General features: G+C 49.6%; 1 protein-coding gene across 1 annotated transcript; it reads right to left on the bottom strand.

The window, feature by feature from the left end:
• Positions 1-1,193: 1,193 nt before the first annotated feature.
• On the bottom strand, positions 1,194-8,318 carry LOC147963330 (disease resistance protein Pik-2-like). The gene is made up of 4 exons (XM_087528053.1): positions 6,817-8,318; positions 6,629-6,724; positions 5,273-6,019; positions 1,194-3,324 (listed from the first exon to the last, which is right to left on the bottom strand). The coding sequence occupies exons 1-4, from the start codon at positions 7,957-7,959 to the stop codon at positions 1,618-1,620; spliced, it is 3,693 nt and encodes a 1,230-aa protein (XP_087384179.1). The 5' UTR covers positions 7,960-8,318; the 3' UTR covers positions 1,194-1,617.
• Between the last annotated feature and the right edge of the window lie 5,985 nt (positions 8,319-14,303).

The following is a 14,303-nucleotide window of genomic DNA, read 5'->3' as shown; positions in this document are numbered from 1 at the left end:
CCTCCCACCGCGCCCTCCACCCTCCTCCTCCCACCGCGCCCTCCTCCCTCCGCCTGCGGCCGCCCCCTCCTCCCTCCTCCGCCGGCAGCCCTCCTCCCACCGCCCCTCCCTCCTCCTCCGGCCGGCCCCTCCACCTCCTCCTCCGGCCGCCCCTCCCCCTCCTCTCTCCTCCCTCCCTCCCTTGTCTCTGTTTTTACAAATCGTAGGTAACTAGTTTATTTAGCAAGTGATTAATATAACTAGCTTATTTATATTAAGTGCTTAATGGACCTAGTTTATTTAGTAAGTGCTTAATATAACTAGTTTATTTAGTAAGTTAATAATAAAACTAGTTTATTTAGTAAGTAGTTAATAAAACTAGTTTAATTAGTGTTAGGATTATATATAAGATATTTTTGAATATTTTTTTCATATTTTGAACCATTGAAATGCAATGACCATCGATAAGTGGCCTATGTTTTGCCGGAGTGTTGATTAATTTCCGTTCCGGCAAATTTCAGGGCATGCGTCGTCCGCTTCGGCCGCCGGCACGCGGTCTTCCGCCACTCCGGCCTCTTCTGTTGTTTCCGTCTTCCTACGCCTCTGCTGCTTCTGCTAGTGGTGGTGCAGCTCCCGATCTTTGTCCAGGCGGCCACAATCTTCTTCTTCTTCGTCCAGGCGACCCCGGCTGTGCTGCCGTTGAAGGTACCAGCGCCCCGCCCTGAAATTGCTGCCATATGGACAAATTGATGTGAGATTGTTTGGATAACATCATGGCAGCATCATTGTAGATCAGACTGATGTGAAATTGATTTGAATTAGAGCACCAGTGGATCATCCGGTTGGATTAATTGGATGTTTGTTCTATAATTTGAGGAGCGTGTAAAACTGAATTGTCTATCCTATATAGTGAATGTAATTTGGAGTGGTGGCTGTAATTTGGATTAATTGGAGTAACTTGGATAAATTGGAGTAACCAAATGTTCAGTCTAAGCTCAGAATGGGGAAGGATGAGGGGAACAAGGAGAGGGAAGCTGCAGGGGAGGCGTGGGGCGAGCGGGGGAGCTCCGGCGTAGGGGAGCCGAGCAGGGGATCTCCGGCGCGGGAGAGGAGCGGGGGAGCAGAGGAGCGCTGTGTTTGTAGGTAATTTGCTGGGGGGGGGGGGGGGGGGGGTTCGAAAAACTACCACGATGACAAGTTTTCCCCAACGGACGGAGTACAACAAAGGAATACACATGGATGCATCCTGTCGTTAGTCTGTGACACATGGATACCTACATACCACTGCTGCATTACAGACTTACAGTGACCCAGTTTTGCAACAGGTACATCAATTACTAGTCCTACTGTATGTATAGTAGGTAGAATACAGGAGAAGTACGGTAATAAGAATCCGATGGAAACACACACACACACACCCAGACGGAGGGAGGGAGAGTTTAATAGTCAGTCAATAATGTTCACTCTCACGTGCTCCGCTACCTGCCTCTGCACCTCAAATATTTTACTGTTATACCTGTTACCAGCATTAGGCAACTGAATTTCTTTGAGGCTTTTGAGGGCTGGCAGCCCGGAGATGTCCTTCAGCTCGCCGCACATACCAATTTGTAGCAGCTCAAGCTTGGGCATCGTGTCTTCTTAAAACAACACCGACTGGAGCTTGTATAACCAATGCAACTCCAGCACCATGAGACTCGGGAAAGATGAGCTATGGAAATGTAGCTGTGTCCCCCTGAACGAGTCATAGTGCAGACGTAGTACTGCTATATTTGGTAGCACCCCGAGGGCTTGTATGGCATCATCTTGCTCCAATCTGCTAAACCTTAGCACCAACTTGGAGAGATTCTGAAGCGTATGGATCCATTTTGTTACATTGACTAGCCTACCATGCAGAGCGAGGCTCTCGAGGCTGCTTGGTGGCAACAAATCCTCACCCAAACAGCCATGTAACATGTTCTTCTCTTCATGCGGGTCCCCTATTTCAACTGTTAAAGATTGAAGTTGATTATGACCAGCAATGGCAGACCATAACTCATTGATGGTTCTGTAGCTCAGACCACCCACTTTAAGCTTACGTAGCTGAGTAAGCTCTCCAAACTCTTTTATAGTGGCATTTCCGTTTCTCCCGGAAACATCCACAAAACCTAGTGCATGAAGGGCCTTCAACTTACCAATCCCTTTAGGAAGTACAACGCCATCTAGCTCCATCTCCTGGAAGCAGTATAGATTGAATATATCATACCTGTTCAAACCAGCATCTAGAACTTGTGGTCTCAAGAAAAGATGACCTCTAGACAACAAAACGCTGCATCTTTTACGTGTGGAAACACGATTAATGTAACCTTTATACTTATCAACTATGTCATCCTCTCTCTTGACACGGTCCCAATAACCATCTGCCCGAAGGTGCTGTAGCTTCCGAAGATTGGTGATTGTTGTTGGCAACTCAGATATATGTGTACCTCTAACATCCAGTGTTTCGAGGTGCCTCAAATTCTGGAAGGAATTAGGCAGGCATAAAATGCTGCAACATGCTCGAAGAGAAAGGTACTTGAGGTGACGGAGCTGCCCAATTTGATCAAGATGATGATCTCTTAACCCTAGTGTGTCCTCTAAGTCAAGCACCCGCACAAACCTCATATTGTCGGAGATGAAAAATGATCTCCACTCTCCAAACACAGTCAATGACCGTACATGTGACAAGTCTAGCTTGCTCTCCAGCACATCTTTATCCCTTTTCCAGTTGCTGCCAATGACAAGATGACGTATTGCACCTTGTGTGTCACTCAAACAACATCCTTCCTCCAGCGTCAAAAAAAGGTTTTCCTCCCTAGCCTTTGATATGCATATTTCACGGATCATATCATGAAGTTGGCAAGAATTGATTTTCTGACTGTATCGGTCTGTCCCTTCACCTGGCAGGATCATACTCCTATCCAAGAGCTCATCAAAGTACCTCCGACAAAGTTCAATTGCAGTCATGCCATGCATATCCCTTGAATAACCCTCTGCAGTCCACCGCCTCACCAAGCGACCCCACCTAATTCTCTGGTCTTCTTGAAATATAGATAAGTATAAGAAAGCAGACTTCAGATGGTATGGCAAACCATCGTAGCTCCTCATAAGAATTGTCTTTATTGTCCTAAGTTCAGAATTTATCTCCAATTCAGTGTTAATACCATCACTCATCTTCTTCCATTCAATAGCAGTTTTTGGTTTAGTGGCTAGGAATCCACCGATAGTCGATATTGCAAGAGGAAGTCCATCACATTTCTGCAGGATAAGTCTTGCTTGTTCCATCATAGCTGGGACTAAATCTGTTTTTTCACTATTGTCCTTGAATACCTGCAACGGACATAATTTGAAAAAGTTAACTATTTGGATTAAAATATTACTGTTGCTAAATTAAGAATATTTAGTAACATGAGCTTGTTTGTCCTAGTTTCCACTTGTACCTTCTGGAAGTCAAAGCCCTGGCCCTAAGGGTATGTTTACGAAAAACTATCCATGGATTTAACATTTACTAAACTGAAATTCTCAGCATATGGGGAATTCACTAAGCATTGAAATTTCCTTGTATCCTGGGTGTGGACTAAACTGTAATCATAGATACTGCTACTATTCAAATGTGCACCTACAATAACATGTTTTGGGTAAAAAAACTATTAATGTACTTCACAAAAAATCTAAAAGGTATAAAAAAATTCCCGTGGAATGAAAAATAAATTTGAATGAAAAAAAATGCTACTATAGCTGCAATTTCAATGGCGTCCATTAACACTCCTAACAAAGTAATTGAGATACTTCGATGGCTTCCATTAAACAAACAAATATAACTCCTTGACTATGGTGAGAACATTTGATGCGGCAACTGACTCAAGGAAGCAGAATTTTACAACAACGTTTCTCAGGGCAAGAAAGAATGTAGTTGATTGCTCCAAGGACCTACCTAATTACAATCTCAACAAAAAACTTCGTCGCATTTCTGTGCCATGTGGAAACAAAATTGAGGGCACAAACTTGCTTGCACACAAACTGCAACTTTTTTATGAAACTTTGTTCAAGAGATTGCAAATCTTTGGTCTTGATGCATTGCTAAAAAAGGAACAATTTACAAGAATAAGCCTACGCCATTACAAACAAACATCAACAGAAAGGACAACAGCTGAGAACTGGTAACCACTAGACGCTCATTGCAACAGGCACTCCACCAAACCAATGATAACCTTAATGCCTTACACCCGCTACAATAGACCGGCTAAAGCCTGTCATAGGGAGAGAGAATATAGCAAGAAGGGTAGAGCTAGGCCATGCCAACTTGAGAAAATGGTGGCTCATTAACAACAGTGAATTACCTCCTCACGCCATTGACAAATTCGCACCTGCCACACCCAAGGTGAACCCTCCTCCCACCAAGTAGGACAAATAGGGTGTGACACACACAATGAGGAAGCCCTGGCAGGCCCACGCAGCACACAAGAAAGATCGGCACATTTATTGTACCACAAACTGTGGCTGGCAACCTAGCTATTGCATCCCCACCCTACAGCTATTGCAGTGAACTTCCAAGTCACCAGATGTTGTCCGACCATTGCCTCGTGATGCAGACAAACCATGCTAGCCAAAGCATGGTCATCGTCTACGAACCCTGACACACTCAGACACCAGCCAAGACAAGCGTCTGAGCAACGTTGGTGGGACAACATGGCACAAGTTCCTCAACATTCACCCCCTTGCCACACGAAGCCACAAATACCTACACATGATATATGCGCACGCCCTTGCAAGCTAAACGATGCCCCGCGGACCCAGAGAGACACCAACTGTGGCTCACATGAACACAGCAACAAGCTTGCTGTTGTCCTGGCCTCCGCTCGAACCTAAGACAATCAGAGCGCAGAATCCCGATAGCACCGGCAAACATGTCAGCTGCTGGCCATCACCGCCCCACCACCCTGCGGAGGCCCCAACATGCCGCGTGTACGGAGGCTCCGCTTGCAGCATCCAAGCCCGCTGCCCAGTCACATGAGCCCACCACGGCACCTTCCTGAAATTTAGCAAGACGGTCCAGATCTAATATGTTCCTAGATATAATGGACATTTTCCTAGATCTAAAATTACGCAAGTACAAGATTATTAGAGTTTAAACATTTTTTTTTCAGAGAAGACGTCACCTTTTATACTTCTAAATTGCAGATTGAGAGAAAAATATAATGTTACATGAGGTAAGAGTAATGAAATGTGAAGCAAAAACTATATGAAAGGGAAAAAGGGCTACTAGTTCTAAAATTACCTTCTTTTTTAAGAGGTCAAGTGCAGCATCCTTTTTCAGACCACCAAGATGGTACCTGTTCTTGTCCTCTACTGAACAATGTTTGGCAATACTGTTTTCTCTTGTGGTGACTATGATCCTTCCAGCATTATACAAACACGATTTGACCAACTCCCACTCAGAGGTGGACAATATATCATCAAGAACAACAAGGCACCTTTTCATTTTTAGTACCCGAGCTAGTTCCTCCTTCAACTCTTGAAGATTCATCACTGATATGCTTTTCTTCTGTGCCCCAGTTGTTGCTCCAGCCGGATCTTCTTGGATAGTATTCTGAAGCTGCAAAGCCAAATCTCTAAGGAGTACTTCTGGCTTAAAAGGACGCAATGCAGTGGCCCAAGCACGCTTCCAGCCACCAAGTTCTTGGCTCCGGTAGATGCTTCGAACAAGAGAGGTTTTCCCAAGACCTCCCATTCCCCAAACTGAGATCACCGTACAACACTTCTTGTTGTCGGGCTGGCCAACTAATTTGATAAGAAAAAATTTCTCTGTTTCTCGCCCACAAAGCAATTCATCAGCCAGTGCCAGTGTCCTGCTGTGATCAAACTTCTTTCTAGCAGTTGAGTTACAAATTTTGTCTTCACCTGCAATGTTAGGTTCTGGGTTTTCCTCATGTATTTCATCGCTGGGCAATGCTGTGTCTGTCTCACTGGTAGCAACTTTGTTTCTGTAGGAAATAGGCTCGGTGGAACATGATGCTCGGTTAACCTAAACAAAAAAGAACAGATCTATGAGAATTTATGTACTTTTGCTCAGAGTTAAATGTTGAGGATTTTCAGGTGCACACTTTTTGTGAGAGTAGTATGCCCAACAGATTATCTAAGTCCATATACAATGTGTTCATCCTTACTCAACTTTAAAGCACAATATGTTTTTCAATTAGTGTGCATTATACGAAGACGCATGTCTCAGCTTTATTTCCCTCTAACTTTAAAGTTTGTTAAATAAGTTTGAGCACCAGGATTAGCTCATTTATACACAAATGTTTGCCAATTTTAGTGAGAGCACTATGCCCAACAAATTATCTAACTTCATATATATCCTTGGTTCCACTTTTAAAAATAATGTTTATTTTTTCAATTCGCGATACTAGGAGGTATGTCTCAGTTTTCTTTCCCTCAAATTTTGATGTTTGAGCACCAAGATTGGCTCATTCGTACACAGTTGTTTAGGCTACTAAAGCTAGATTGCTAGGTTGTGCGCGTGTGTGTGGCTAAAGAGAAAACACTAGTGAACATTTATACATCCCAAATATAATCTATGGATATGGAATTCAAGATTTGAATTTCGATTTTTCAATCAGTGCTGGAGTCCCACCTTCAGTTTCTCCTCCACGGTAGCAGCCTTTGCTTCGTCGTTGTTGTCGACCATTGCTACACTAACAGTGCCCATGTTAACCTGTCCCATTGAATTCTGCAATCAGACGTGAAATGAAAAGAAGAATCAACCATCTGTAATAAGAAATAAACAAGTCTATAACAAAACAATGCAAGAAACAGACTTACCTTCTTGTGGAACAAATAAATAGTTTGATCACAGGACAACTGCTTGAACTCTGAAACTTGGTACGGTTTCTCTGTGCACAAGCTTGCAATTTCAACTTGCTGCGTGGAAACGATGATTCTACTTTGTTTCTTGTTGTCAGGAAAGTACTTCTTAATGCAATGCCACTCTTCTATCGTGGACAGGTCATTTATGATAACCAGGTAGCTATTGCTACACAACAGTGCATTAAACACATGGACTAAATCACTTTGATCCATCTTCTCCATCTTGGCCAGAACAGCCCCAACACTTGTTTCTTTTCCAGGCTTTCCAACGTAATCATAGGAATTTTCATAAAATTGCCTTTCCAAGCTCTGAAGAAATTCTTGTGGATTGAAAGATGGCTTTCCAACCTCATCATGTGAATTTTCATAAAACTGCCTTACCAAGCTCCGGAGGAACTCATGTGGATTGAAAGGATGCATCAATCTAATCCAAGCATGGAAGCCAAACCTTTTCAATACCTTCGGGTCATCATAAATCTCCTGGATGGCGGATGTCTTCCCAATATCACCGCAAGTTCCCCACATGGCAATCACCCTAAGGTTCACATCGTTGCTGTTAATCAGCTGATGGAGGTCCACCACTGATGATTTTTCATGCACAAAGGTGGCAAACCTTGCTTCTGTGATGCCAAACATTGCCACACTGGCAATGCTGGCCTGCTCCTCTGCCGCGGTAGGATTGGAGCATGAGCTCTCCTTGATGAGGCGATAGCGCAGGTTCCTGTTGCTCACATCCTCCACCTCAGCCCTCAGCTCCTTCACCTCCTTGGCGATGCGGCGTCGGTCACCTGGGTTGCGGGGAATGCACCCCAAAAATGGCCTTTTCTCTGAGTGGAGGCCAAAATCCATGAGGCTGTCCTCCACTTTGTAGGCCAGGACCCCAATCTGTTTCACCCAGGTGGTGAGCACCTTGTTCTGGCTCTGCTCCTCGTCAGCCGTCATCAGGAACGACTGCATCATCTGCAGCTCGTCCCTGATGAAGTTCACATCGTGCTCGACACCGAGCTGCAGCGCGATTTCCTCCGCCGCCTTGGACGTGGCATAGCCCAGTGCGCCGCCCAGCGCGGCCTTCCCCAAGCTCACCCCCGTCGCCTCCATGGCTCTGCTTCCTGGCTGTGATGTGGAGGTGGTGGTGCTAATGGCAGATGTGAGTCTAGCCAGCAGCTGGCAAGGGCATGTGGATTAGTAAGGTGAATCCATTCCAGCTACAAGCTTTGTGTCAAGTTGGCATTTCTCTTGTCTTCATTACAAGGCCCGAGGCACCATCATGTGCGCTGGGTAATTTAGTTACATGGCCGGGTCTGAATCTGAACTTGTGATTAAACAAACGAGTATGGCTTCTTGATTACAGCGAGCACATTTGACGCAGCGACTGAGCCCAGCTGGAGGAGGCTGAATCTTTTACTGCAGAGTTGTCGCCCACTTACTGTTGTCGTCTCCGAGTATCTTTTACGGTGTTATTACTCGAAAGAATAAGCGTAATTACTAGTACTAGTCTATAGTATTTTGCTTGAGGGCGTATACAGATCTGGTGATTAAACTAGGTTGGCGACAGAGAAATGAAATTAAATTGAACTACTAGGTTGTACCTTCACTGCGGAGCTCGCCGGAGACAGCAACCACTCACGGCGGAGGTGTTCTGCGCCGTAGGTAACGCACGCGAGGGCGCCGCCGTGCCCCGCCGTGACCCAACAACCACAGCCGCGCCCGTCGCAATCCGACCTCACGAGCCCGTCGATCGAATGCCATCGCCGCCCGCCGCCCTGCCGTCGAAGGAACAGAAGGGATTTGGGGCAAGTGATGGTTACTTGTGTGCTCGGCAGAAGCGCACCTACGTCTTACGCTTTCATAGCGCGGAAGCGTATGTTAAGGCTCTTCAGTTTTCCATGTGCCTTTCAGGGCTTGGGATTGGAGATCCAAATATTTGATTGGAGACGATACTTCAGAATTTTGAATACAGCTAAATCCTACTCCCTCCGTTTCAAAATATAATATTTTTTAGAGATTCAAATGAAGACTACATACGGAGTAAAATGAATGAATATACGCTCTAAGAGCATCTACAGCCGGACGCCTCAAAGCCGCTTTAAACGATCGGGCGGACGGCCCGGGCATTGACCGGTCACAAAAAACCATCCAGACGGGCGCCTCAAACGCCCGAGCTGACCGGCACCTCTCATATTCAGTCTCAATATGAGGCGGATATGACCGGCACGTCTCGCAGCTTCACCGCCCCCATTGCTCCGTAGTCGTTCCGAGCCTCTGCGCCGTCAGCACCGGCAGAACAGTCCTCTCTCCCGTCCTCGCCAGCCCGGAGGCCGCCGCGGTACGTCCGACAACTCTCGGGCTGCTTCTTGCGCTCTATGTGTTCAACACATTGTTCGAACCGGTCTTATTTTTTGCAGGGAAAATGATGAATTCCGATCATTTGTCGGGCGAGGAATATATAGACCGACGGAGATTGATCAAATGATTCAAGATGAGTTCTTCGGTTCGTCGGATTTGGGCGAAGAAGTGGACATGATCATGCTCATGAGCATGCAAAAGAAAATGGACCGGTCAGGTGGAGCATGTCCTTAACTTGAAGGGCTCAATCAGAGGAAGAAGAGTGATCAATCAGGATAGGGTGTCCGGAGCACAGCTACTGCACAAGGACTACTTTGCTGCGAACCCAACTTTCCTGAATGATCCGTGGGTTCGTGGCCGTTTTCGCACCATTGTTTTGTGCATTACGGAGTGAGTGGAGACTTATGATGACTACTTCAGGCTTAAAAGGAATTGTTCATGGAGCTTCAATGATGTGGGGTCGGAAACTTTATGGCAGTTGATGACATGTTGTGTTATTTTGCACAATATGATTATTGAGGATGAAGGTGATGGTGTTGCCAAACCAATGATTTTGAGGCGTCTGGAAAACAAGTTTGAATTTTGAAAGATCAAAGGCAAATCAGCTTATGAACTTTCCACAGATGCATCAAAATCTTCGAGACCATCAGGTGTATGCACAACTACTCACTGATTTTGTGGAGCATATGTGGACCCACAATGGAAACCAAAGAGCTAATGCTTGATTTGTGCTCTTAAAATAAATTTTATGTATGAACTATGTATTTTTGGTACCAACATTTGTTATTACATGCGACATTGCCGTGTATGATGGACGTGCATGAATTTGAGAGTCCGGATTTGAGATATGTGGATTCCGGGCACGAGATATGAGGCACCGTCCGGATGCGCCTCCGGGGGTTTGAAGGGATGGATTTGCGAAGTCCAACTGTAGATACTCCAAAATATGTCTATATACATCCATATATAGTCTATATTGAAATCTCTAAAAAAAGACTTATATTTAAGGACAGAGGGTGTAGAAAACAAATATGTGTAAAGAGATTAACTGGAATCATAAATTCAATAAAAAAACAATGGTACTTTGAAATATCAACTACTTGGGGATTATCCGGATCACGGAATTTGCAAAGCACACTATGCGTGCAAGAAATTTAAACATATAATCACATATTTGTGGGGTGTGGAATTTTGGAAGGCTCGAGCCTGTTATTTCAAATAACTATAAAAAGTTTTTCAAGTTTAAAGAAAATTGTAAAAAATTATGTGAAAACTTATACATGTTCACCATGGATCTGTAAAATTTCGTTCGAATACATTGTGATGTGTAAGCTACACAAAAAGAAATCCAGCCCAACAACAAAAAGAAATCGGCCCATTTTCGTTATAAAAGCTTACATGTACGTTGTATATGATCCTGAAAAAACATGTACGTAGTATATATGTGTGTGTATGCACAATTTTTTCAGTTCGTTTACAAATGTATAAAACTGGCATTTGAGTGCCGGGATACATGGAGCCAGTTCTCCATTTGCACTTTTTCGTGTATCCCTGTTCATACAGCAATACCAATCTGCTGACTATTCCCCTTAAGGGGAAACACTTTCTATCAGAAGTCTGATAGTAAAGTTTCATCAGACGGGTCCGGAGTCGTTGATTCTTTCCTAATCCCACCGTCCGCTTCCCCCCCCCCCCCCTTTCCTCCCGCGACGCTCCCGTGGGCATCCGGGGGGCCTAACCATAGCGCCGCCGCTGGTCGCTCCCTCCCCCACTCCCTCCCTCGCCGCCGCCGGAGGGCGCGAGCGGGCAAAGCCCGCCCGTCGCAGGCGGCAGCGAGGCTCTCTCGTCTCCGCGCTCGAGGGGTACGGCGTGGGCCGAATGCCTCAGCCCGGATGCGGCGCTTGGCGCTGCGCGCAGCAGCTCGACGGTGCTCCGACGTGGGCCGGCGACGGGGCGTGGCGGCGATGCGACGGGCAGCGCGGAGGTGGTGCGGGCTGGAGGTCGGTGGTGGCGGCGGCTGCATCCGGCGGCGTGCCGAGATCCGCCTCCGGAGCCGCGGGTCGCGGGCGACCTGGGTCGCGGTCGGCCTCTCCTGCCATGGCTCGTGGGCGGGGGGCGGCGCGGCAGCTGGTGGATGTGTGCGCCGCTGCCCGGTCGGGCCCTTGCGGCTGGTCGGCGTCATACGGCACGGGAGATCCCTCCGGTGGTCATCCATGGACGTGGCGGCGAGCGCTCTACTTCCTCTGCTCCGGCCATGGGCCGCTGCCGTGGTCTCGCGCGGGGCCGGACCTATGGCAGGGTGGGGCGAAACCGGTGGTTTCAGGGCGGGGAGCTGGTTGGAAGGACGGGAGCTCAGTTGCGGAGCTGCCCGTCGCCGGCCCAAGTGGTTGCCGGTCGTGGTCGTGGGCCATTCCTCCCCCTCCCCCCTTCCCCATCCTCATGTGTTCTCGGTTCCGGCGTTGCTCGAGGCGGAAGTGGTTGGCCGGCGGTCTCGGAGGCAGTTTGGGTGTGGATTTGCTCAAAGTCTCGGCCTTTGGTGCTCGTCAGGGCGGTCTGGAGGCAGAGCGGCGGCTCTGGCGGTGAGAGGCACGTTGGTCGTGGGCTGACCGCGCGGCTCGGGTGCGGGCGGGCTGTCGGATTTCGGGTTCCGGCAGACCCTTAAGGTTCGAACACTGGGGTGCGCGCGGAGATTACGCCTTCTACCTCCCCGTCTCGCAAAGATCTAAATTACTAAAAGAACTGCACAAGGGACACAAGATTTATACTGGTTCGGGCCACCGGTGTAATACCCTACTCCAGTGTGTGGTTGGTGGATTGCCTCCTGGGGCTGATGATGATAACAATACAAGGAAGAACAGCCTCGCGAGGGTCTGTTCTTGGCTGGGTGATGAACTGCTAGGGGGAGTTCAACCACCCTTCTCTCTCTCACTCACTCTCTCTGCTTGCGAACCGAACGAATGAACCCAACCGAACCCCCTTTGCTGTGTGGGCGGCTGGTCCTATTTATAGAGGCCCTGGTCCTCTTCCCAAATATCGAGCGGAAAGGGATCCAACAATGGCGGGCTAATTTCAAGGGGACAACAAGCATCAACTATCCTGACAAAAGCAGTCTTTGCCTGCGCAAAGCTCTGGTGATGACGCCGTCCTGGGCTCCATGGTGACCTCCGTCTCGTAGTCCTCCTGGTCTTGGTCTCGTTGCACCGAAATGGCAACCTTTGCCTGATGCCTCGGTACTCCGCGGCTGCGCTTGCCCCTTTGCACCAAAGAGGAAAGAAGGACGCTGCGCGCGCTGGCGCCCTGAGTCGTCACGGCTTGCGTCAGGGGCACCTCGCGAGGTACCCCACCTTGATCTCTCCGCCTCCTCGCGAGCCAGCCTGACGAGGCCGTGCCTGAGGAAGCTCCGTGTCGTCCGCCTCGCGAGGCTTGGCCCCTCGCGAGGGTCTTGAGTCTTGCGTTGATGAAGATGGGCCGTGCTGGGCCTCCTTTGAGCCACGCCGCAGGCCGCAGGCAGGCAAGTCCGGGGACCCCCCCAGAACGCCAACAGTAGCCCCCGGGCCCAAGGCACGCCCGGACTTGGCCGTGCCGAGAGGCGAAAGGGTAAGGGCGAAGCGCCGCGGGCCCTAACAGCCTGCGGCCTTGTGCGCCGCGTGGCGGTTGATGGGACGCGAGTGCCTCAGCACCCGCGCAGGTTGATAAAGGAGCGGCATCTGCCCAGACTTGGCCTTTTGCTTTCTCCGGTTGCTGCTCAGATCCCCTTTCTTGCGCCTCCCCTTTCTTCCTCCAAACTTCCAAATCTACTCCGGCTGCGTGACCTAGGAAGCCATGGCGCCTCGCCAGCCTCCGGCCGAAGCTTGGTATTCTCCTGCTCAGGACTCGCCGAATGTGTCCAAGGCTGGCCTTGCCTAGCTGCGCCAGATGGCGGCGGCGCAGGGCATCAACGGGACGAAGGTGTTCAAGGCCGGCTCCGCCACCCCTGAGGGCCGAGGGAGCACCTTTTATCCTTTCTTTGTAAGCTCCATTGCTGCGGCCCTGGTGCCTCCCTTCTCTGAGTTGTTCTTCTCTGTCCTCCGTCATTACAACTTGCAGGCTCTGCATCTCCACCCCAACTCCGTTCTTCTTCTGGCGATCTTCGCTTACTACTGCGAGGCCCACGTAGGGGTGCAGCCTTCGGTGGCCTTGCTGCGCCACTACTTCTCCCTCCGGGTCACTCGCGGTTCTTCCGCGTGCGCGGGCTTTGTCGCGTACGGCAGCACCATTGCCATCTCGAATCCCGGAAAGAGGATTGAGGGCTTCTGGAGCAAGTGGGTCTTGGTAGATGCCGGGCGCGTCCATCCTAGGCTGATCTTGCCCGCGGAGCCGCCCGCGAGCTCCGGCGACCTGGGCCGAGCGGAGCTCACGGACCCCCATGCAAAACTGGTGTTGGAGAAGATGGACGCGAACCTGACGCCGGCCAGCACGGCGGCGGCGAAGTTGACCGGTGCGTCGCTGCTGAGGGAGTTCCTGGAGCACCAGCTGGCTCCACTACGGCGGTACTCACCTCCGATGTGGAGGCCTCACCCGAGCCCCACGGCCTTGAGCGACGAAGATCTGGCCACGGTCCTCCAATCTCTGGTCGGGGGCGAGGTGGCGACGTTGGAGGGCGCTCCCAAGCCCTTGTTCCTTTGCGACGACTAGGAGCAGGTGGTGAAGTCCATGCCCGTTTTTAACGGGGACGGGCTCGTGCCCGTGGCGGCTTCCGAGGGACCGGTGGACGTGCCCTCCGGCGACTCCAGCAGGGAGGAGGACGAAGAGGAGCGGGGAGAGGGGCCCGACTCTGGGGCGACCGATGGAGAGTCGAGGGCTCCCCTCCCCCGGCGCAGGCCCCGCAGTCTCCGCCTTTCGTCGAGTGATGATGACGAGGATGGAGACGAGCAGGTCGGCGGGAGTTCACCCCCGATCCCGAAGAAGGACAGGACCGGGTTGATCTCCCGCGGGACTGCCCCTGCCCCAAGGCAGCCTGCAGGCGCGCCTTCTACTTCCGAGGTTGATCCTTCTAGCCGGCTGTCAGGCTTCAAGTTTGGCCGGAGGCTGCCCGAGCTCACCGGCGACGACCCGTA

The sequence above is a fragment of the Triticum urartu genome, chromosome 6A (genome assembly GCF_056163025.1).
Source record: "Triticum urartu cultivar PI428250 chromosome 6A, HENAU_Tu73, whole genome shotgun sequence".
NCBI lineage: Eukaryota > Viridiplantae > Streptophyta > Magnoliopsida > Poales > Poaceae > Triticum > Triticum urartu.
The sequence above is the reverse complement of the archived record's forward strand: the minus strand, read 5'-3'. Positions and strand labels throughout refer to the sequence as shown.

Coding starts and splice junctions, on each gene's coding strand:
- LOC147963330 (XM_087528053.1), bottom strand. CDS start 7,959: ATGGAGGCGACGGGGGTGAGCTTGGGGAAGGCCGCGCTGGGCGGCGCA. Junction 6,020..6,628: donor CCGTGGAGGAGAAACTGAAG/GTGGGACTCCAG, acceptor TTTTTTGTTTAG/GTTAACCGAGCATCATGTTC. Junction 3,325..5,272: donor TTGACCTCTTAAAAAAGAAG/GTAATTTTAGAA, acceptor TGTCCGTTGCAG/GTATTCAAGGACAATAGTGA.